The sequence below is a fragment of the Vitis riparia genome, chromosome 14 (genome assembly GCF_004353265.1).
Source record: "Vitis riparia cultivar Riparia Gloire de Montpellier isolate 1030 chromosome 14, EGFV_Vit.rip_1.0, whole genome shotgun sequence".
NCBI lineage: Eukaryota > Viridiplantae > Streptophyta > Magnoliopsida > Vitales > Vitaceae > Vitis > Vitis riparia.
This window is the reverse complement of record NC_048444.1, coordinates 15,972,458-15,997,828: the sequence shown is the minus strand read 5'-3', so window position 1 is coordinate 15,997,828 and position 25,371 is coordinate 15,972,458. Positions and strand designations below refer to the sequence as shown.

The window sequence follows — 25,371 nt, the reverse complement described above, 5'->3', positions numbered from 1 at the left end:
GTAAAGGGTTTTCATTGAGAAAACACCATTCTTCAACTCCTTCCAAATCATCCGATTGAAATCTTTCCTCCTCAATAACTTACCTTGCAACCTTGAGAGAAATGTCTCAGCAGCTTCCAACTCTCAATCATTTAAACGCCTAGAGAAATGCAGATTCCAATAACCCCCCACCCTTATCTCATCCCAAGTAACTGCCACCCACACATCTTTTATAGAAGCTAGTTAACCCCACCCTCTAATTAGCTTTTTACTAGGGTTCTTGCTGGTGTTTCTTCTTTGTAGTTCTTTTTCCTTTCTGTAGAAGGGACTCCTCATCTTTCTTTGTAAGTTCCTTTCTCTCTTTTTATTGTCCATTCAGAAGACTAATAATAATGATAAATAAATAAATAAGAAAAAATGCAACCTTATCACGGATTTAAAAGTTCCAAAATTTTCCAGCAACTGCCCACTCTTTCAATGGTGGACCTCAGTGTCCTAGAGAAGCCACAGGCTATGCCTTCTGAATCCATGTATCCCATTTCCATACTCCCATTCCCCTAAGAAAAGACAAGTCCCTTTCCACTTGGAAGTTTCTAATCCCCATAGATTTTGATTCAGTCAAGCCTTCCATCAATGCTAGGTTCTGAACCTCTATTGCCAACTGAACCAGATGGCTTTGAGAAAGCCCAGATCACACTACCACTTTGATCTTGAATCATTCCATCAAACTGTAACTAGAGCAAGAAAAACACCTATCAAAATTTAGTTTGGAACATCCATAGGTCCCATACTGCACTAACCCTAACCAAAGTCCTACTAGCTCTACCACTCCATGGATCTCTCCAATTCAACATAATAATGCTCAGAGGAGTAAATCCAAGAACTCTATAAAAACTAAGCTCCACAATCAAGTAAGATAGTAGATAATTAAGGAAGCAAGTGGGATCCACTTCTCTAAAAATCCTGTCATATGAAGCCAAAATGCCGAATGAATAGAAATCATGGTGCCACAACATTTTGTAAGCATCATCTCTGCAACATCCCTTAGAGGACCCAAGACAAACCATGTCTCCAAACAATCTGTAAGATAAAATTCCAAGCCACAGAACAATGAAGAAAAAGGTGATTCACAGTCACATAAAAGCTAAGCAAAGAACAAGGTATCCAGGGTTAAGAGTTTTAAAGGATCACCTAATCTGTCATAATTCATTGGTATTAATCCATTTTTACCAGCCACTAACCATACAAAGTATTTGAATCTGGGAGGAACTTTTGACTTCCAAACTAAATTAGCATGTAGAAAGGAAACTAGAGAATCACTCTTGGCAAGAACATAAAACAAAAAGTTAGATGAAAACAGTCCTAAGGGAACCAAAATCCCAATCCTCTCACTAGAAAATGATGGAGAGAAAAAATAAGATGCAAAGTGAGCAACAATGAGGATAATTCATAACATTCTTGATCTGATGAACCCTCTACTCACCATATTTCATTCATAAGCCCTAAAATCTATATTTTGACTGCACTCACAAGCATCAAACTTAAGACTCTATAAAACCTGGCCACTAATTAAGATATTTGCAAACAGAATCAATCTAGCATTTAAATGTTATATGTGTCAACCAGCCAAATCAGTCCATAAGCTCTTATCAAAAAAACACCAAAGGGAAATAATGTACCATAAGACATTAAAGTGAAACTGACACAGTTTTTGACTGAAGAAGTGGAATTTAGTACTGTGCTAAGATTTTTCTAAATTTAATCTATACCAGTATAGTTGTTTGGTTAACAATGATCCAAATCCTAAGTTGTGAGCGGTAGCATTATGAAAAATATCTGCAACAATATCATGGCAACAAAGTGCAGCCTAGGGCCCATATTCTTAGCCCATCATATCTGCACTTACCAAATATAAAATTTTATTTGCCACATTTGAAATTCTAACCTCATTCCGAGTGAGTTTTATTATTTCAATTTCACTAGTGGAAATCAAAAATCAAGATAGAAAGGCAGTATAAATGGCACAAAGTTCTCAACCATTTTCAGATGAGGACAATGGAATGAACCAAAAAAGCCAAGAAATGAACACTGCACCTGTGTACTTCTCTTTCTATATCTCCTACGTTTCAAATGAAGTTGAAGCTTCCGATCTATATTTGCATCATCTTCCTCTTTCACCTGTCAACAAATATATTATAAATATAGGGAAGAAAAAAAAAACAAGGAGGCTTTATCAAAATTTTGGCATTTAATTATAAATGAGCCAATTGAACTTGCAAAGCCTCAAAAAATAAATAAATAACAAAAAATAAAAAAGACAAGAATTCAGTTAGCAAACAATAGATGGGACACCTCTACTCCCTTGCCACCTCTCCCCTTGACCCTCTCTAAAAGATAATTGTCTCCATTTTCAACACAAATAAATAACGAACAAGAATCCTCTTGTCTCAAACCTCTAGAACTTTGAAAAAAGTTAAGAGGGGGTACTAACACAAAAAAGTTTACCATGGAAATGCACCATTTAATCCATTTCTGGCCAAACCCCATTGTTCCAAAATCACTAGCATGAAACCCAAAGTTAAACTCGCCCTGAGAAAATGCAACATTATAGACCCAAAGACTATTCCCTTTTTTTTGTATCAAAAACAACCATTTGCATTTATCTTAAAAGGATAAACATAAGAAGAATAAGCAATCCTTCAAGGATGTACAAAAAGTTTATAAAGGAAACAAGTGTCAAGCCCCACAAAAACTCCTCCAACCTTACAAATTAAAAACCAAGGTACAAAGAAGAGAAATATAGCACCCCAAATGGGAAAGAAAGTCTCCAACAAAGGAGACAAATGCTTAGCTCCTTGTTTGGCTAACCAATCTATCACTTGGTTGGCTAAACAAGGAACCCAAGAAAATGAGCAACCTAATTCATTCACAACATCTATAACTTTGCATATCCAATTATCAAACTTCCATGAACCTCTTTCCTTATAATCATCCAAGATACAACAATAGTAGAATCTCCCTTTACAATTACAATGGAAAGGTTTAAAGTTATAGCCTAAAACAACCCTCTAGCAATGTCAATATCTCTACATTGATAGCCAACTTTACTCCTATCTTCTTAGAGTCCTGACATCTGTAAGTTGTGTATAAAGTATGAAGAACCAACATATCATCTTTTCTTACATTGTTCTTTGACGATCGGGTTGTGGCACAGATTATTTCAGATAGCTAAGATGGATTGGGTCCCCCCGATGAGCATTTCTGACATGATGACCATCAATTATAAGGGTTTTGGAAAATCCAAGAGAGGCATAGTTTTGTGGCAAACTACGTGTATAGCTCTAATTTGGGTTGTGTGGCGAGAAAGAAATGCTAGGATATTTGAGGATAAGGCAAGGAATTCAGAGGTTCTATGGGATACCATTCACTTCCTTGCTTCTTTTTGGGTTTTTTGCTCCAAGATTTTTAAGGGCATTCCCCTTAATGTGATGCAACTAGATTGGCTAGCAGTGTGTAGCTCCAATGGTGTGGTCTAGCAAGGAGAGTTTGCTTTTTGTAATTACCAAATAGCTTATTGTTTTTGTATTCTTGTTGTTTAGTTTTCTTTTGTGGGAGGATTTCTCATCCTTTTTTTGTACTTCTTAATTCCTTCTTCAATATAATTCATTGTTGTTTCCTATCAAAAATAATTCCATGGGATCTCTTGATCTTAAGCATGTTGGAGGTATTAACTTTCATATGAACCACTAGCCATGTTAATGTTTTGACTTAAGAGGGCTTTTGATCTCCAAATTAGTTTGACTAGCAGAAGAATAAGGTCAAGTTGCCTCTCTTGGAAACATGACGTTATTGAAACAATGCAACACTACCATAGGGTTATGCCTTCTTCCAACCATCCGAAGTCTAAATACTTTACCAACAATTGGATCCATTTTGTATTCCACCCACCGCCCCTCCCATCCCCCACAAAAAATTAAAAAGTGGTCCTTTCTCTAGTAAGTAAAGAAAAAACAAAACTTTCAAAAACAACACATCTACTGCAAAATGAGAATTTATTTGATCACCATGGTCTAAGAGAGCTTCCAAAAAGAAAGAAAAACAAATAAATAGGTGATCATTTGGATACACTTCTTATTTTTGTTTTTAAAAACAGAAAATGGTATTAACTTAAAAATAAAAATTTTAAAACTCTTATATAAAAAGTATGAACTATCTTGTGTTCTTAAAAATCACTTTCAAAAATTTTTAAATTTGAATTATCAAAAAAATTTTGATACCTCAATTTTTTTTAAATAGTTTAAAAAAAAGGTATATGTATATATATACATATATATTGAAACGACATATCTAATGCAAAATGAGAATTTATTTGATCACTATAGACAAATAGAGCTTCCAAAAAGAAAAACAAATAAATAGGTGCTCATTTGGATAAAATTATTTAAAAAAAAAAAAAAAAAAACAGAAAATGGTACTAACTTAAACATAAAATGTAAAAACTCTTATATTAAAAGTATGGACTATCTTGTGTTCTTAAAAATCAATTTCAAAAATTTTTAAATCTGCGTTATCAAGAAATTTTTTATGCCTCATCTTTTTTAAAACAGTTTATATATATCCTTTTAAGATAAGTCTCCAAGAATTATTGTATTTTATGTTGACATTAATACTATTTTTTGTTTTCAAAAACACAAAACAAGAAGCGTATCCAAAGGATACCTAAAGAATCAATATTTAAAAGCACTACTCTGAAGAACTAATGATAAATACAACTGTGATTGACAAACCTTTTTAAATTTTTTCTTCTGTTCTTCAGAAAGATCCACAGCTCTTTCATTCGCTATGGCATCTGCAACAAATGGATCACTTGAATTGCCATCAATATCATCGATCTCCTCCACCTGACCACAATTAAATTCAAAAGCTTATCCAGAGAATAAAATATGTGAAACTCATAAACTCTATCAATTTTGATTTTATAAAATATGAAGATAGATTACAAGGTCATTTAAACATTTTGGGGGATCAGATTAAGAGAAAATTAAAAGCACAGAGACAAAATCCATGAAAACTTAAAAGGGAAATGTCCAAGCAGATTCAGCTGAGAAAAAATTTCCATCTTAGTTAAGTAAATTTCTTTCATATTCTTCTACAGGTTATTCTTTATTACTCTGTTGTCAGACATTTGGGCCCATCACTACTTGCCTCTTAAATGGATTTTACAGCCACCACCAACCCCATTCCGTATTTTTGAAACCATTTTATATCCTCTTAATGAACAGGTAACATCAAGCCAAACTATCACCCTTATACAAGGAGGCATATGGACAGTATAAGCACAAGAAAAAGATGTCCTAGGATAAAATTGTGGGATCTAAATGATAGGTTGCAAAAATCAATTTCTTCGACTTAGCCTGGCAGAATATGCTTCTAAGAAATAATCAAAGAAACATGCCCCAACAGTATAACAAAAATTGAATCTAATCTTTATTTCGGTACTAGGCCTAATTAAGTTCAAGAAAGAGCATCAGCTATATCTTGAACCATAATGAACCAAAGTACTGACATCAAAATGTAAATTAAATTGAGACGTTCCATAGTGATCAACTTTTATAGGAGGGAGAAAACACTTGTATAGTAAGCTGTGAAACAAAAATTGAACTAGACCATCTTTGTTACCTCATCAACTCCAGGAAATTTGAGCCCCATCACTGCCGCTTGCTGTGGAGTACTTGCCAAGTACACAGAAGCCCAGTGCTCACTGCCGAATAAAGTATTATCCTCAGATGCATGATCAGAAAAACATTTGTTGAAAGAGCACCAATCCACTTCTGCATTCTCTGTTACAGCCTCTCTGTTCTCATCACTAGCAAGTTTTTTTGCCAGATATCCACTGGCACCCTCCTCCAATAGTTTACCATGTCGTCTGTTCAATAACATAGATCCAAGCATGAAATCAACATAAACCTACATGGATTCCTAATGCAGAAGGAAAAAAGCATACCTTCGCACTGGCCTGTCAGTTTGGAGATGCTTTTCAGCTTCTATGATTGATTCAGTAGTATCACCAGTCACCTGAGATCCTATCCAATGTACCCTTTGTTTCCAAGCTTCAGTGCAACAACCATTAGGAGCCTGACTTTCAATCCACTTATAGAGACTTGGTAATTCAATACCAGCCCCATCAAGTTGTTCCTGTTCATGGAAACATGTAAATCATAAGCAGCAGAAGCAAATGATATAAGCTCCAATACTTGTTCCAAGGAATTGTCAGAATGGCAACTATTCTTAACAGATAAATCAACTAGCCAAATATCATTTTTTTTTATAGGAAACAACACATGTATATTTGATAGAAAAAGAAGTACAATAGAAGGATGAGGAATCCTCCCACCAGAGATAAAACTAAACAACACAAAAAGAAAACAAAACACTACACTATGAAAACTACAAACAATCTGCCTTGACTAGACCGTCCCGTTGGAACTACACACTGCTAGCCAATCTAGTTGTAACACGTTAAGGGGAATGCCCTTAAAAACCGTGGAACAAAAAGCCCAAAGAGAAGCAAGGTAATAAATGGAATCCCAAAGATTCTCTGAATTCCTAGCTTTGTCCTCAAATATCCTGGCATTTCTTTCCCGCCACACAACCCAAATTAAAGTTATGCACACCTTTTGCCAAAAAACCATCCCTCTCTTGGAGTTGTCAAAACCTTTATAGTTGATGGATATCATGTCTAAAATGCTTCTCGGAGAAACCCAATCCATCTTGGCTAGCTGAAATAATCTGTGCCACAACCCCAACGCCATAGAACAATGTAGGAAAAGATGATCTACTGATTCTCCTTACTTCATGCACAACTTATAAATGTCAAGACTAAGAGCTTTGTGGGGTCTCCTCAATTGTAGCAAGTCATTAGTATTTACCTTCTTGTGTGTCACAAGCCAGGCAAAGGCCTTAACTTTGCAGGGTACTTGAGAATTCCATACAAACTTAGTAGGGAAAAGTGGAGATAAATCAGGCATTTGAGACAAGGCCATAAAGAAAGACTTGACTGTGAACAATCCTGAAGAAGATAAGGACCATGATCTCACATCTGAAGCCGAAGTGGATATATGCATACAATCAAGAGATTGCATGAGACGTTCTAGATCTTCTATCTCAGAATCGGAAAGATTACGACGGAAATTAAAGTTCCATGAAAAAGGGCGAACATAACCAAGAATTGAAGCTATAGAAATATTTTTATCCGTGACTACTCTAAATAGTTTTGGATATTGGACTTTGAAGATCTAATCCCCCCACCACAAATCTTCCCAAAAAAGAATTCTTTCCCCATCTCCTACGACAAACCAAGTATACTTGGAAAAATCCTGAAAGACTTGTGCAATAGTCTTCCAAGGACAACGATGTGACCATCTAACTAAAGTGTTGGCATCCCAACCATTTGAGTGTGTCCCATAAATGCTTAGAATGACCTGATGCCACAGAACTAGCCAAATATCATAAAAACTCACATGTGCGATATTAAGGTATTCTATCACATACAACAATGATATTGTGCTTGAATGCAATTACAAACACCACTTTAATTTTTTTCTTTTTTTCTTTTTTTCAGAAACAGACATATGTATTAAATAAGAATAAAAAACATGAAAAGGATAAGAAATCCTCCTCATGAAATACAGACCTGATTAAAAAGAGCTAAGTAAACCTCCTCTATACAGAGGGCTATATAAAATGTACAAAAGCCTATACAAAACGTACAAGAGCTAAGTAAACACCACTTTTAATTATTTTTTTGATAGATAAACACACAAAATATATATTAGAAAAATGGCGTTTAAGAGGCAACTCAAAGCATACAAGGAGTATACAAGAGTCACCAAAAGACAAGAACAAAAAGAAGCAAACACTCACCAGCCCTCAACTAGAACCCAACTAATCAAAAAAGTTGATTAAAGGTAAAGGTCCTACATCTAAACATGTCTTAGACCAAGACCAAAGATTACAAACTGTTGAATATAATGTATTTATAGTGTACAATATTTCTTTCTGTTCTTAATATAGGTCACATATATGGTAGTTAGTTTAACCTAGCCTTGTATATATATTCCTCTATTGTAAGTTGTAAGTAGTCATGAATATGAATGAGAATTAAGGTCTCTCTCTTTCAACATGGTATCAGAGCCAATGGACAAAACTTTATTCTTTCTGGTTTACCCGTGTAATTAATTCCAGGAATCCGTCCAGTGAACGTGTTTCATTCTGGTCACCTTTTCCATCTCCCAAAGCTTTCCGGTTAGCCATATCGTGGTTAGAAAACCCTCATCACCGTCAACATTTTTTCGGTGATATTTTCCGACGACTTTTCCGATGACTTTGTCCGGCGACTTTTTCCGACACCGACCACATCATCAGAAGCGCAAAGAGGAGATCTGCAACTTTTCTCAAAGCACCGGAGCCAAACACCCACCCACGCGCCTCCCACGCGCCACTCTTCTCCGGCGGCCTGAATCCCACACATCAGCGCGTGAGGGCGCGTGGCCCACTTTCCAGTGCCAAGCTTCTTCCAGCAGGCTCATTCGACGCCGTTTTGCACTTCTAAGCCTCTGTCAAGCCTCTCTGAACCCTGCTTCTCCATTTTTTTGGCATTTCAGGCTCCGCGGGTCTTCTTTCAACCTCCTCCGGCCTTCGACGGCAGCTCCCTTCCTTGGCCGAGACCTATGTGTGCCTTGGGAAGGCCTCTTCTTCATCCCCAGTCACTTTTATCCTTTGTTTGGGTCCCAACATACCAGGAACTTCTTCCACAGTTGTGATCCGACCTCCCTTTAGGGCTCTCTTTGATCCAAACGTGATTCAATCTCAGGTGAAGTGGATATGGCAACTAAAAATCCCATTTTTACATCCATCATCTCTGGATCTCCTACTATCACATCGGAAAAATTGATTGGTAGTGAGAATTATCTCTCCTGGTCAACGTCCGTGGAACTCTGGTTTATGGGATAAGGTTATGAGGATCATCTTGGTACACCTGAGGATGATATACCTGATGTTGACAAAGCGCAATGGAAGAAGATCGATGCACAATTATGCAGCGTATTATGGCAATCTGTTGATCCCAAATTTTTTCATCATCTTCGTGCCTACAAAACCTGCTTTAAATTTTGGACTCAGGCTAAAGGATTATACACGAATGATATTCAACGATTTTATAAGGTGGTTTCTGATATTGTTCATGTGAGACAGCAAGACATGGATCTGTCTACTTATATTGGCCGGATTGCGTCTCTTAAGGAGTTGTTCTTAACTTTGATGCCCTTCACTAATGGTGCTGAAGCTCAACAAATACAGACTGACAAGTTCTTTATGGTGTTAACCCTCATTGGCCTCCGTCCAGATCTTGAGTCTGTCCGAGATCAGATTCTTGCTAGTCCATCAGTTCCATCATTGGATGAAATGTTCGCTCGTCCCTTACGCCTCTCCTCTACTCAAACTTTGTCAATTGATGGCCCTTTAGTTCCATCTTGCTAGTCCATCAATTCCATCTTGCTAGTCAACGACGCTCTTTCCACCACCTCAAGGGCCTCTAGCAACAAAGCAGCCCTCATCATCGCTACGAGAGGATCCTCGTCTCCGCTTTCGTCTGTAACCTTGCTAAGCGAATACTCATCTAGTGCCCTAGAAAAAGGGACTGAAGACTCTGGCCCAATTAAATCCCCTCCTCCCGTTGCGCCAACAACTTCAGGCCCAAGGCCCACGACCAACTCCCCCTCGCTGCACCCTTTTAAATCTATTAAAGTGATGGGCCTAAAGACCCGGCCCAAACCCACCTACAACTCCTTATCTTGTCCCTGGGCCTCCCTAAGGCCCAATCCAAAAGGCCCACAACTGAGACCACCCGTCTCTAAACCAAGTCCGCCCAACTTGTTTAAAAAAGACTTCTCAATCCCTCTCACTTAGAATGGAGAGTTACCTACCCTAAACCTCTCTTCAGTCTCTACGACAAAGACCTCAATAGGAAGAGTAGTTAGGTTGCCTCCAACTGACGACATGTCATGTACCCCAACCTGCAAGTTCAACTGCTCCACCTTCTCCCTTTGACTCCCACAGCAAGCAACGCGTGAGCTTCCCCCATGCTTCTTCTCCTTCCCTTGAACCGCCCTCCCCACAGTTTCTTCCCATCGGCACCACCTACACAAAACTAGGTGGAGTCTCCCACCACAAATGAAAGAAATAGCACCCCGACCCCACAACAACCTGAGTAGTGTTAGGTAAAACCCTTTCCACACGCTTCACCAGGATCCGAGCCCACTGCAGCTCAGACAATGAATCAATATCTTCATCCACTGCAACAAAGCCTCCACACCCATCACCGATTCTTTTGAACACCTCACGACTCCACAAGTGAAGCAGGAGCCCCACGACCCTCACCCAAGCTTCATTAGCAAAGGAGTCCTTGCAAAGACACCCCACCTCTGGGTTCCATCTATCCAAAATATGAAAATTTTCCTTAGTACTTTTTTTGTCTCTAGCTAGAATTTGTTCAGCCTCACTTGGCGTCTCAAATTCAAACAGCAAGAGTCATCAGCCTAACATAGCAACACTCAGATTCCCCTTTAAAGGCCAATACCGATGCATCCATCTCCTTACGAAATCCAACTCAGGTAATGGAGCTGAATTATCACCCACCAACCCACCAGACATTGTTTCATCTAATCTAACCTTCCTCGCACTTCTCTTTCCCCCACCTCTAACCAAACTGAATCGCCTATTCTTCCCGATTTCGACTTTACAGCATCTGCGTAAGACTTTGTCTCCACCCCCTTCTCCCTCCACAAAACCTTCGGGCCCCCCTTCACCCTCAACGGAACCTCTGGAACTCTGGTTTCCTTTAAGCCTCCTACAGGGACCACTCCAAGGCCTCTCAACCACTCGGCCAGAGAATTTCATCCATTAGACAGCCCCTTCCCTTCTGGAAAAATAATGCTGATTTTTTTTTACTCAAGATCACGGACAGAGCAAAGAATGAACCTTCCTGCCTCATTTAAACATTGCTCCAGCCTATACTTCCTACCCCCCTCCTCCCAGCCAAGAACTCAACTTCAGTTATCAACCTCTCTACAACATGCTTCTACTCCTAGTAAGCACCGTAAACTAACCTCCCCGAATCTAATCCATGAAGAGATACCTCTACTTCTCTCCCAAATACAACCTTTCAGCTTCCCTCCCATATCCTCAACCAAAATCTCAAACAACTTGGACTCCACCACAAACCAACTTCTTCCACCCCTAGCAGCTTCATCTTCTCCCCGAATAACCTTCATCTTCCACCCTTGTGTTTGTCAGAGACTTTTTACCCTCTTAAATGTAGAGGGGCCTTGGATTGTACGCTGTTTTCTGTTTCTCTAAAACCCCACACCACACATTTTTCTTCCTCCCTGACAGGATTATTGATTTTGGAGAGTAATAAAAGCAGGTGTGGAAGAGGGGAATTATCGATTTTTAAATCCAAAACAACCAAAAACAAAAGTATATATCAAAAACATAATTATTTTAAAGCCAGCATCATGTCACAGTTCAATTTAGCGGCTTTGATAGTTGAACCAATCAGTGAACTGACCCCTTGAAGCCAAATTAATAGATTGATCTCAACCATGCCTTTCGTAGAAATTTTTACAATATTTACCACACCACCTATATTTTGAAATCATGTTGCATTACCTTTTAGCTTTCTTCATATGGGTATGGTGTCATGGTTCAACTCAATTGCCTAAACAAAAGAACTACTTAACTATGAACCAGTCCCTTGAAAAGGTTACTATTGAGCTGTAAATAGAATAGGAGAATTATTTTCCTATTATGTTAGTTTCCTATTATGTCTATTGTTTCCTATTTCTTCTCTTCTAATCTCCTATATAAATTGTGTATAGTCAATCTAATATACAGAACTTATTATTTTTCATCTCATATTTCGTGTCATGGTATCAGAGTTGTAGGTTTTTACAACCTGGGCATCATTCTGACTTTCATCGCCATTTTTTTGGCTTTCATAGCTGGATTTTTTTTTATTCACGTGTTCTTTTACTAGCCTTCATTGCTGCAGGTATTTTTTTTTTTGTTTCGCGATCTGCCTTAATTCCCAAGAGATCAGGTTTTTTCGTGGAAGATGTCAAAGGTTGCAGAGACAACTACTACAGCACAATCGGAGGAGATTGTTTGATCTCAACAACCCAAGGAATTGCAAAACATTCAAGCTGCGTATAGGCTAGATGGAAAAAATTACCTTAAATGGTCTCAACTTGTTCGCATTGTGCTGAAAGGGAAAGGGAAGATCAACCATCTTATGGGTACAAGGCCGAAATCAGGAGATCCCCGTTTTGAAGCATGGGATGAAGAAGATTCTATGATTATGGCGTGGCTGTGGAATTCTGTCACTCCTGAGATTAGCGACACATGTATGTTATTGGCTAAGGATATTTGGGACGCAATCCAACAGACGTATTCAAAAGCTAGAGATGCGGCTCAAGTATATGAGGTTAAGGTGAAGACGATTGCTGCAAAACAGGGAAGTAAAACAGTTATTGAATATGCCAATCAATTGAAAGCTTTGTGGCAAGAACTTGATCATTATAGGGTGATAAAAACCAAATGTCCTGAGGATGCCGCTGTTCTAAAGGATTTCATTGAACAAGATAGAGTTTATGATTTTCTTGTTGGGCTTAACCCAGAATTTGATCAAGTGAGAATCCAGATTCTTGGCAAGCAGGAGGTTCCATGCTTTAATGAGGTGGTGGAACTCATTCGAGGCGAGGAAAGCCGAAGGAGTGTTATGCTTGAACCAAAAACCTTGGATGGATCAGCCCTAGTTGCAAAAACAGAATATTCAGAGCAAGGAAATAATGATCTGCCTAAACACTTAGGTAGAGAAAATCAGTGGAAGGAGAACAAGGACAATCTTTGGTGCACCTGTTGCAAGAAACCAAGGCACACAAAAGAAAAGTGTGGGAAGCTGAATGGTAAACCACCAAGTCATGAATGGGGAAACCGTGGAGGGCAGCAAAGGCCTCAAGCACAATGGCAGAGCAGCCCAAAACTGAGGAAAATTCAGCAACAGGCAAGTTCAATAGTGAAGAAATGGAGAAGCTGAGAAGCTTGTTGGGATCCCTTGACAAACCTATTGGAACTTGTTCTTTGTCTCTTTCAGGTACACCTTCACTCTCTTTTTGCATAAATGACTCACACAGGGTTTATGACTCCAAATCTCAACTTTTCCATACCTATACCCCAAGCCCAAGTAAAAAAAAATTGCAATGGCCAATGGCTCTTTAGCTACCGTTGCAAGTTTCGGAGACATATACATCACACCTACCCTTATTCTTAAAAATGTCCTCCATGTACCAAAATTGTCGGTCAACCTTGTTTTCATTCAAAAGCTTACCCATGATCTTAAATGTTATGCTATTTTTTTCCCTTCTTATTGTGTTTTTCAGGAACAAGGCTCGGGGAGGAGGATTGGACTTGCTAAGGAAAGGAGCGGTCTTTACCACCTTGAATCATCTTAGAAAACTAGTAATAATTTGTCGTCTTTTCTCAGTTCCTCAATAAAAATACCATTTGGTTGTATCACCTATGTCTAGGTCATCCATCTTTTAGGGTTTTAAAGGTCATGTTTCCTCATTTGTTCCAAGGATTAGATATTTCTGAGTTTCATTGCAAAACTTGTGAATTGGAAAAACATACTCGTGTATCTTTTCCTATCAGCAATAAAAGAAGTTCTCATCCTTTTCATTTGATTCATAGTGACATATGGGGTCATTCGACTATACCTAATGTTTCTGAGGCTCGTTGGTTTGTATCCTTAATTGATTACTGCACTCGGGTTACATGGATCTTTCTTCTTAAACAAAAATCTGATGTTAGCATTGTCATACCTAATTTCCACTCAATGGTTCAAAACCAATTTGGGGTTAAAATAAAAAGCTTTAGGACAGACAATGCTAGAGATTACTTCAACGAGATTTTGTCACCCTATTTTCAATCACAGGGCATTATCCATGACTCATCATGTGTTAACACACCCCAACAAAATGAGGTAGCCGAGAGGAAAAATGGGCATTTACTCAACACAACCCAAGCCTTACTCTTTCAAGGGAATGTTCCTAAGTCCTATTGGGGGGAAGCTGTTCTTACTGTCACATACATGATAAACAGAATTCCCTCACAAGTGTTACACAACAAAAGCCCCGTAGAGATACTTAAGAGTTTCTATCCACACTACAGAACCTCAAATGGGCTCACTCCTAGGGTATTTGGGTGCACTGCATTTGTTCATGTCCACAGCCAACATAGAGACAAGCTAGACCCCCGAGCCATAAAATGTGTCTTCCTTGGTTACTCATCCACTCAAAAAGGATACAAGTGTTACAATCCCTCAGCCAGAAAATTTTACATCCCTGCAGATGTCACCTTCACAAAAAAAAAATCTTTTTTTCCCAAATCCTATCTTCAGGGGGAAATTTCAATGATGGAAGATAGTCCTTGTGAGTCCTTTGAACCTCTTTACCTTCCTCATGTCTCAAACCATGGTGATCAAGAACCTGAGTCATCTGAGTCACCCAATTTTACCATTGAACCCGTGTCATCCCCTATTCCAGCCAATGTCACTCACAATTTTCCACAGTTTCCTAAGGTGTATTCAAGGGAAAAGGCCATTCCAGAACAAAAGTAAGTCCAAGAATCCAACTCAGACCCTGGGAATGCAATCACGGTAAGATCAAACCCACCTTTACATACACAACCTGGTGAAACTTCCACAGACAACCTAGACCTAGACCTTCCCATTGCTATCAAAAAAGGCACCAGAGAATGCACTAACCGACCACTCTATCCACTATCACATTATGTGTCTCCTAAGCTCCTATCACCAGCCCACAAGAATTTTATTGTGAGTCTAAACACCACTATCATCCCTAACACTGTTTCTAAGGCATTGACAAAAAGGGAATGGAAGGATGCTATGAGAGAGGAGATGAGTGCATTAGAAAAGAATAAAACATGGGAGATTGTTGAAAGATCGAAAGGGAAAAACATTGTTGATAGCAAGTGGATTTTCACATTGAAATATAAGGCTAATGGATCTCTTGAGAGACATAAAGCAAGATTAGTAGCCAAAGGGTACACTCAAACTTATAGAGTTGATTATCAAGGGTACACCATGTAAGAATCTTGTTGTCACTGGCTGCCCACTGCAATTGGCAACTCCTACAGTATGATTTTAAGAATGCATTTCTTCATGGTGATTTAGATGAAGAGATTTACATGAACATCCCACCGGGATTTGAAGGAAACATAAGTAACAAGGTGTGCAAGCTGAAAAAGGTCATTTGTGGGCTAAAACAATCTCCTAAGGCTTGGTTTGGGAGATTTGCAATAGTCATGAAAGAGTCTGGGTACAAACAAAGTCAAGGTGACCACACTCTTCATTAAGCACTCGGCTGCAGGGGGAGTAACTGCTCTTCTAGTCTATGTTGACGACATCATAGTGACTAGAAATGATGAGAGAGAAAAGCATGAAGTGAAACAAAGATTAACAACAGAGTTTGAGATAAAGGAACTAGGGAAACCGAAGTACTTCCTCGGTATTGAGGTGGCATATTCCACACAAGGGATCTTCATCTCTCAACAAAAGTAAGTGACTGATTTATTGGCAGAAACAGGGAAGATTGGGTGTAAACCAGTCTCTACCCCAATGGATCAAAACCACAAGTTGGGAGAAGCTAAAGAAGAACCAGTGGTGATAAAAGAATGTACCAAAGGTTGGTTGGTAAGCTCATATACCTTGCTCACACTCGATCAAACATCGCCTACTCGGTGAGCGTAATCAGTCAATTCATGCATGATCCAAGAGAACCTCATCTTCAAGCTGCTTACAGAGTGCTACATTACTTGAAAGGCAACCCCGGGAAAGGAATTTTGTTCAAGAAGACAATACTCTTGCTCTAGAAGCATACACCGACGCTGACTATGCAAGTTCCCTAGTGGATCGAAGATCAACTACAGGGTATTGTACTTTTCTTGGAGGTAATCTGGTAACATGGAGAAGTAAAAAGCAGAATGTGGTAGCAAGGTCATTTGCAGAATCAAAGTTTAGGGCCATTGCTCAAGGGTTGTGTGAACTACTTTGGCTGAAGATTATTCTAGATGATTTGAGAATCAAGTGGGATGGTCCTATGAAGCTCTATTGTGACAACAAGTCCGCTATCAATATTGCTCATAACCCTATACAACACGATAGGACAAAACCCATTGAGATTGATAGGCATTTCATCGAAGAAAAATTGGAGGAAGGAGTAGTGTGTATGTCCTATGTTCCATCAGAACATCAATTAGCTAATATCCTAACAAAAGGGTTGAACAGTTCAATGTTTCACGATCTTGTATTCAAGCTGGGAATGGAAGACATCTATTCCTCAGCTTGAGGGGGAGTGTTGAGTTGTAAATAGAATAGAAGAATTATTTTCCTATTATGTTAGTTTCCTATTTCTGTAAATAGATAGTTTTATGATTTAGGAATAAGTTAGTTTCCTATCATGTCTCTTGTTTCCTATTTCTTCTCTTGTAATATTTTATATAAACTGTGTGTATAATCAATCTAATATACAGAACTTATTACTTTTCATCTCATATTTCGTGTCAGTTACTTCAAGGTTTGAGGTTGAAAACAGAATTTTGGTATCACAGAGCCAATAGAGACGCTCATTTGGCATCCCAACATCAGCTTGACAGTGAAACAATGTCAAACGAAAAGGCTTACATTTAGTTAACTACATATAGCAAGTTGCAAAAGAATAACAAGTTTAGAGCACATAAATAAAATCCAAATGTGACTAGAGGTGGATCTCACAACTTAGTAACAAAATATATCATTAAAACATAGGGAAGCAAACAGAGATTGAAACAGTATCAAAAATGACAGTTAGTTAACAGTTCAAAGCCACTCAATTTCATTTTTATTCCATTTTCCTATCAGTTTTGTGAACACTTCAAAGACAATCAATTTCTTTCTAATTCACTTTCCTCTGTAAACTCTTCAATGGGATTCCTCAACCTAACTCTGATTCATTCCTTATCTGAATCATTTTCTCTTCTATTCTGTTTCCTATTTAGTTTAGTAAACAACCCAATATGGATAATTAGCTTTTTCTTTAGAGGATGGTCTTATACCAATTGATTTTTAAGATCCTTTTTTTTTTTTTTTTTTTGATAGGTAAAAAAGGTGATTATATTAAAAGTGATTGAAAAGGCACAGCAAAGTACATAAAGAATTTACAAATAGCACCTTACAACAAGCGAAAGGAAAGAGCAACAACAACCCACCACTCAAACCAAGCCTAAAGCCCAAGAAGAAACACAGTACCCCCCAACGACCTTCTTGCAGGCATATAAAAACTGGTTGCTGCAAACCAAACAAAGCTTAGATGAACTTCCTTTTGATGATGTCAGAAGACCCTCTAGTATTCCAAAGCAATGAAAAAAGGTATCACCTACCCACTGCAGCAATATCCCACTCTCCATTTCCACCTCCTAATTGTCTACCTTTTTTTTCTTTTTGACAGGTCCTAATTGTCTACCTTATGGTCCCTTATAATTCACAAAGCATTCCAACTTCTTTAGTTTCCTTTCAAATTTTGAAGACGAGTTCTTCCTCCTCGTTCCACCCTCCTGGACCTTTACCTCTTCCCTCGCCTTCATTTTTCTAAGTAGAGCCAAGATCTCAATCTCGAACCCCACTGTTTCATGCCCAACCAATTGTTGAAAGCTGCCAGGTTGCTTGAGGACTAATCCTCCGTAGGCACCTCCATCCTCTGAACCAAACCAAGACGTGCCCCCTCTTCCTTATCCATCTCACCCACCACAACTTCGATCAGCCTCACACCAATCTCACCAATCTCACCAAACTCCATCAAAGTTTCGTCCACCAAAACCATCCTTAGAGGACTGCTACCCTCTCCCAGTGATCAACTATAGAATCCACCTCACATCCCTCCAGACCAGGACCATTCCCAGAAGGAGATGGAGAAGAAATTGCACATGTCCCCAACGAAAAAACAGAGAGAGAAATAGTACCGGGGTGTCTTGTCACTTCTGCCATGAGGGCCATGTAGGTGCTTGTGTGAAGTACTACCAACAGGGAGAGCTCAGACTTCTGAAAATTGTGCCCTCTAAAGGCAAAAGAAGCCCCAAAAATAGACAATTCCACTAGGCTAGTCTTAGAACCAGCACTGCAGTCCAGCATAATAGAGCCCTCACCTCCTCTTTGGGCAACACAAATAACAGGAGGGCAATGGGCCTTCTTAGAACAGTCACAGCCCAGCCCACATGCCACCTTAGAAATTAAAACTTTCAGATTCAATTGCTACAAAATAAACAAGCAACATCGTACGATAAAGAATGGTCACATTTCTCTAAGAGAGGACAATTTAATCCAGTATATGCTTAACCCCCCTTCTTGTGATCTTTATTCTTTTATTCAAGATTCCAGAATAAGTGGCCAAAAGGATTAGAAACTTGACAAAATTTCCTCAATCTTGTTTAACAGGGCATAACAAATACCTTTTGGGGACTAATCCACTCCCAAATTGCTTAAAGGGCTGGAACTAAAAGGGTTTCAAACATTTTGCAGCCTTACAAGAAATGTTCTCAAACATCTTTCATATTCTTAACTTGAAAAGATCTCATCCATTTTCTTTTACAAGAAATGACTCGTAAGTTCAATACCAGATTAATTCATGCAGCTTCGAACATCACCTTTGTTTTAAGTTCTTGGGGGGAAACTTAATAAAAGATCGACACAAAATAACTAATCACAATCATTACTCGCATAAAGAAGAGCATAGTAAAAGAAAATAACAATAATAATAATAATAAATAGTTGGTTTGAACACAAACATTTTGCAAAAGAAGCAAAGTTGAGTGTGAATGCAAGGATGTGGAATATGCATCAAGAACTACATATTACTCAGATTGAAGAAAGAAGCAGACCAACAAGTGAGCACTCTCAGTCTCAAGTTCATCAAGCACAGCTTCCCACTCTTCCTTAAAATTTGCCATTTCCTCTGCAACAGCCGTTTCCAACTATCAACAAAAGAATTAGCATCAACAATAGGCCAGACCAAATGAAATATTAAGATGGGGGTGAGGACAGAGAACTGACATCATTCCCTTGAAGGGTTTGTGCCAACTCTTCTCTAACTTCAATCTCCAATTTGGAAAGTGATTCCTCTTCAAGTGATTCTTGGGCCTCTGCAGCCTAAAATGAAAATGAGAGAACCAAGAAAGAAATCTGAAACCTATTAAAAAGAAAAGTTAGAATCTAGCAAAGAAAAATGATACCTTACTCTCAACATCCAAGAATTCAGCAATTAACTCTTCTATTTCTTCCTCAGTCAAAGTGACCTGCACAACCAAAAAAAAAGTGCAAAACAAAGGAAGCACGAAAAAGCTTCAAATGATTTAGCATAGAAGGGAGATTAAAAAGGATAATGCAGCAAATATGAACAAAAGACAATTCAAATTGGGGGTGGGGAGGGAGGAAGGAAGAAGAAAAGGGACATCAATTATGGCTTGCCTCAAGATGCAATCCATCATCTTGACCAGATGTCATTGATTCATTGTTGTCTAAATCATCAATGAAAGAATCACTAGAACTACTCTCGACATCTTCCACTTCCTCATGTTCTTCGTCCATCTCTTACATAAGTCGTGTTGATTGAATAGGTAACCCAATAAAACAATATCTAGGAAAGAAAGAAACCATATCAGAAAATTAAGATACAGGAGTAGCTCAAAATTATTTGCCAATAAGTTATAGATCACACAAAAAGAAATCACAAAAACAGCCTCATCCCCATAAATAAGAAGATCCAAAAATATTGGCATATTAGTATTATAATTTTTTTTTTTTTTTTTTTGATAGGTAAAAGCAATTGCATTAAAAAGAGAAGAGTATACATGATGTATACAAGCAACCAAAAAACAGAAAGGCGCAGAAACACAAAAATAAGCACCCGCACCCTACGAAGTTCATAACCAATCCACAAAATCAAGCATTGACATGGAGCCATCCCCAATATACAATCTTACCCAATCCCAAAATAGATATAAAAAAGAACTTTTAAAAGAATGATCTGCACATTCACAATTCTCAAAGGCTTTCGTATTTCTCTCCACTGGCATTAGTATTATAATAATAACTTTTACAATAACCTTCTTGTACCAGAATAGTTTATTAGTATAAAATAAAATCTTAAACTAAACATATCATTACCCTGTGCCCATTCATTTTTAACAACTACAGCTGTTAAATCATCAGGCCTCGGATTGAAGAGAAAAAATCTAAAAACTAGTTGACTAGTAGTAAGAATAATAAATGGCCAAAACCCCTAACAAATACTGCAATCATATGCCAATCAGAGGAATGTGGTACAACCATAATGCAGAAGGGGCAAAAAGGAAAGAAAACCACAAATGAGCACTGCAATTATGAGCAAATATCCAGTGCCTCTGTTGTACCACGTCAGCATGCTAATGTGGTACAACCATCCATTCATATTTTGCCATCTCATCAGGAATTAGTTCTGTAAAAATGAATAAAATGGTAAGTTGTTTTATTAGAAATAAAATTTCAAAATTGATTTCTCTAATAACCAAAAATTTTCCATAATCATTTTCAAATCCAAATAACTTTCTCATTTTGCTTATGTTTAAGCTTTAAGATGATAGAATATGAATAGATAGTTGTACCACATCAGCATGCTGATGTGGTACAACAAAGATACTCAATTATTTAATAATTTTTTTTGAAGAAACAAAAAAAAATACTATTTCTAGAGAGGGGGAGAGAGAGAGAGAGAGAGAGCACATAATAGAAAGGAGAGGAGAGCTCTATCCACAATATCGAGAGGGAGATAAAGAGAGAGAGAGAGCACATAATAGAAAGGAGAGGAGAGCTCTATCCACAATATCGAGAGGGAGATAAAGAGAGAGAGAGAGCACATAATAGAAAGGAGAGAAGAGCTCTATCCACAATATCAAAAAAATAAATCTATAAAAAAAAAAGGCTTGAAACAAACAACAAATCCCAGCCAGCGAGAGTGAGAAAACATCAAAATTTAAGTTACCTTAAGATCCTTATGAATATAATATTATATCTATAAATTTTCAACACTGTGAAAGATTTTTCATTGTTGTATAATGAGATGAAAGATCAAAGAAGATAAAAGAAAATGAAAGAAAAGATGGATCCTTGGCGATCACACCAAGGCTTCTAGACTAGAAACGTTAAATTTTAAGTTACCTTAAGATCCTTATGAATATGATGTTATATCTATAAATTTCCAACACTATAAAAGATTTTTCCTTGTTGTATAATGAGATGAAAGATCAAAGAAGATAAAAGGAAAGGAAAGGAAAGATGGATCCTTGGCAATCACTCCAAAGCTTCTAGAAATCACACCAAGTTTCATAGGCAAACACACCTAAGGTTTCCTAAGCAGCCCACTTATGTGAGAAGGAAAGAAAAACATAGATCCTCAATAATCACAACAAGGTTCCTGATCAGTCGTAGATGAAGGTGGATGAGTTTTTTGTATCCCCTCTTCTTTTTTGTCTTTGCCTTTAGGCGCCTCTTGTACACTATTGGTATGCTTTGGATTAACCTTTGGGCGCCCTTTCTTCTTTATTTCTATACCTTTGCATTCTTACCTATCAAAAAAAAAAAAAAAACAAGGTTCCTGAGCAATCACACCAAGATAAGACAATCACACATTTAAATCGTTAGATAGTACTAAATCCTCAATAATTCTACATAGGTTTATATAAATTCATGGAATTCCTTTTCCTAATAAAAAGACTCTTCCCTAATAGGAATATGATGTCTTTTTCCAATCAAACAAGATCGAGCTTGGTTCATCATATAAAATTTCCCTATTGTTACAAGCTTTTATTCTTATGTCTTACCTCATGAGATAACACGACGATTCACCTCCATTTCTGACCGGTATTGCTATGTGGTCAAAATGAAAAATCTCATCTTATAGGAATCCAAGAAAGAGAATGCACAAAGGTCATAGAGAGATAGACCTTCTCTTTCAATATATTATAGAATAATTCCATTGATCACTATGCTAAACTAACCCATCACCATTGCACTATCTACAAAAGTTACAACTTTCAATTTGCAAAAGTTTCTCTTTTTTTCATGAGGCTTAAAAATTTCTAACCTTCTTCAATGAGCACTCATTCTCAAAGTCCACATTCCAAAAAGAAATATAATAATATACTTTAATCAATAAGGATACTTTATTTACTTCATATTAAAGGTTAGGTTCTTAATTGAAGGAGGCCAATCACAAGGGTAGATGCAATGTCTAAATATGAAGGGAGATGCAGTGGAATGGCAGACAAAAGGGTTGGCACACTGGCAAGAAGGTATGTTATCCAGATAATGAAGGATCAACAGAATTTGGGAGCAAATTTAGGAGGAGATTTTCTTCTTCTTCCTTTTGATAAGATATATATCATTTTTATAGTGCTTCAAAATAAAGGTATCTCCTATACTAATAGTCCTATGATGACATGAAAGCTTCATATTGTAACATGTGGCTTGATTTGGACAAAACAAGCTTGCTGGAACCTTAATCCCACCTTAGTGAGTCTCAACTCTAATTATCAAACTAAGGCAAAATACTCAAATGGTAGGAGGATTAATTCCACCATCAAGATGCATCAAGTTCGAATTGGACCATCTAAGTAAGCACATTTGTATCAAGGTATCGTTCCAAAGTGACATATTCAAAGATATTTTAGAGATATATAGACTCTTCTCCTACTAATGCAGGCATTCACATTCTGTGGTTATTTGAGGTACTTTGGCACCTAACCAATGGTAGCATGCATGCCCAAATGCTATCAACCTTTGATACCCAGACTCGTCAACTTAACCCAACATACCCATGTCAACACAATATGAAAAAGGTGTGGGTGTGGGGATCCTTCTAAGATTTTTTTCCTTTTTTCTTTTTTATCGGAAACAACAAATGTATTAAATTAAGGATAAAGAAATACAGAAGAAGGATGAGGAATCCTCCCAAAATACAATGAACTAATCATAAAGCATGTTGAAGCATCCAAAGTACTAAGTAAACTTTTACAACACTAAAGTACCACATGAGAATATAAAAAAAAACAACTCATAACTCTAATATTTGAATAATTTCCTTCCAAGCAGCCTCTCCTTGCTAACCCATACCTTTTGAGCTACACACTGAAAACCAATCAAGTTGGACCACATTAAGGGGGATGCCCTTAAATGTTGTGGTGCAAGAAGCCCAAAAGAAAGCAAAAAAAACAAATGATATCCCAAAGAGCCTTTGAAGCCTGAGCCTTGTCCTCAAATCCTAGCATTTCTTTCTTTTCTAAAAATAAGGATAAATCAAAAAAGAAAGATAATTTTATTATTTTCAAGGATTTTTGCTTCTAATTGACTTTTAATTTTTTTTCCCCCCTTTATTATGTCATATCCAAGTACCAATCAAAATATGTTTTCAATTGAGTCCATTATTGTAAAATTTGAGATGTGAATGATCAAACACCTAGACACATACTTGCACAAGAGACCCTTCCCCTAACCCAAGTAGCTCAACACTACAACATAAGAAAGGATGTGAGATGGTCTGAGCATGGGAAAGTGTATGCACATAGTCATGCATTACTATCTTGGTTGGTTAAGTGGAATTAAGTCCCAACAGATGTGATGTTTTATGATTGGCTACATAACAATGATGCCTATATGTCACAACTATACATGTGGCATGCAATGATTTTATAAATATATCAAGTATAATTGCATTTTATAGAATGTGTCATTAATTATTAGGGAGCAATATTTTAGTCAAAACAATAATCAAAATCCTTATCAAAACATATAATCAAAGAAGGACAGTATATACATTCATATATCAATACTGCATCATGATTAAGTGAATCCAAAGCATGTTATGCTATGAATGTATTAGATTTGTGCAACTTTCAATTTAACAAAGCAACTTTTGGTGATATTGGAAACAGGAACGCTTCAACACTCATGAAGATTGCAAAGGTTGAAATTTAAGGAATGAGTCACTTATCATATGAGCTTGATCCTTGATAATAAGTAGGACAATGGAGATAGGGAAAATTATAAGAGACAAATATGTGATTTGGAGGCAGGTTTCCATTGATGTGAGTTAAGGAGGATGATCGTAGTTCTAAATTGTTGCTAGATTGGTAAACCTTAGGAGAGAAAAAACTAATCAAATATATCTCAAGGGAGGATAAGTCAATCTTAGAAGAAGATGATTTCTAAGGAAATTTGTAGATTTTCAAACAAGATGAGATCATGGGGTTAGACTCTTTGCCTTTCTTAGAGACGATAGTGCAAAATGGTTGACAAGGCCATTTTAGGAGGATATGATTAAGGGGCTCATCTTTCAAACAAACGGGGATAAAGCCCTCAACCTTGGACAAAAATCTATCAAAGTTGTTGACCAACACCTCGTAATGTTCCATAAGACTATCTCCTCTTTGGATAGATTCTTTCTTAGGGAATATTCTACCATAATGGTTTTTGCACTCAGCAAAAGAGATTGCTCCATAGGGATTAACGCTTTTAAACCTAATAACTTGGTAACTAGTCTCTATAAGGTCCTAGAAAAGGCCCTCTTCAAGCATCTTAGCATAAGGCTTCCAAAGAATATCTCCTCCTCTCAAAGACTATTTGTTAAAGATGTTATTGATGCAAAAATTATAGATAAGATATGGCAATCCAGAAAAGAAAATGGTTTTCTTTAGCATACACTCACTCTAAGAACATGTTTAAAACTAATTAGCGAATGTGACCCAGGTTTTTCTTTCGTCAATGGGTTTTGCAACATTGATTTATGGTAATGCTAAGGGATGAATTGTTGCCTCCAAATGTTTTTTGTTTTTTCTTTTTTGATAGGTAGCCTCCAAATGTATTTTTGACAATGAGATACCTTTCATCCTTCTTGTTTATCTTTGCAATCAATATTCTTAATAACTAAATTTCTAAGGCAAGAGAGTGTGGTCTAGTTGCAACTTTAAGGCTAGAAAGGATAGATCAAGAGGCTCCTATTTGTAACTTGAAAACAAAACCATGTCTTTCTCTAATGCTAGTGAAGAAGGTATCGATGATCCTAATTTTATTCTTAAACTTTTGGGATGGTTTCCACCCTTGAAATCAATATAGATAATTGTGGGAGGCCTTACCTATCAAAAAAATATAGAGATAATAGTGAATTTTATAAACCTATGAATCATCCAATCCAT

The 25,371-nt window shown here is 37.4% G+C and overlaps 1 protein-coding gene across 3 annotated transcripts in view; it reads right to left on the bottom strand.

Moving 5' to 3' along the window:
* Window positions 1-25,371, bottom strand: part of LOC117929891 (protein CHROMATIN REMODELING 20) — a 126,210-nt gene that overhangs the window by 91,255 nt on the left and 9,584 nt on the right. For 2 of the 3 annotated variants that reach the window (XM_034850329.1, XM_034850331.1), the window contains exons 2-9: window positions 19,613-19,781; window positions 19,378-19,440; window positions 19,199-19,294; window positions 19,027-19,119; window positions 5,984-6,174; window positions 5,659-5,905; window positions 4,767-4,880; window positions 2,074-2,157 (exon numbers count right to left, since the gene is read on the bottom strand). In XM_034850329.1, coding sequence (XP_034706220.1) covers window positions 2,074-2,157; window positions 4,767-4,880; window positions 5,659-5,905; window positions 5,984-6,174; window positions 19,027-19,119; window positions 19,199-19,294; window positions 19,378-19,440; window positions 19,613-19,732 — 1,008 coding nt within the window. In that variant the 5' untranslated portion in view covers window positions 19,733-19,781. Of the gene's footprint in view, window positions 1-2,073; window positions 2,158-4,766; window positions 4,881-5,658; window positions 5,906-5,983; window positions 6,175-19,026; window positions 19,120-19,198; window positions 19,295-19,377; window positions 19,441-19,612; window positions 19,782-21,521; window positions 21,748-25,371 lie in introns of all 3 variants that reach the window. The other variant, XM_034850330.1, reaches the window with a different exon arrangement.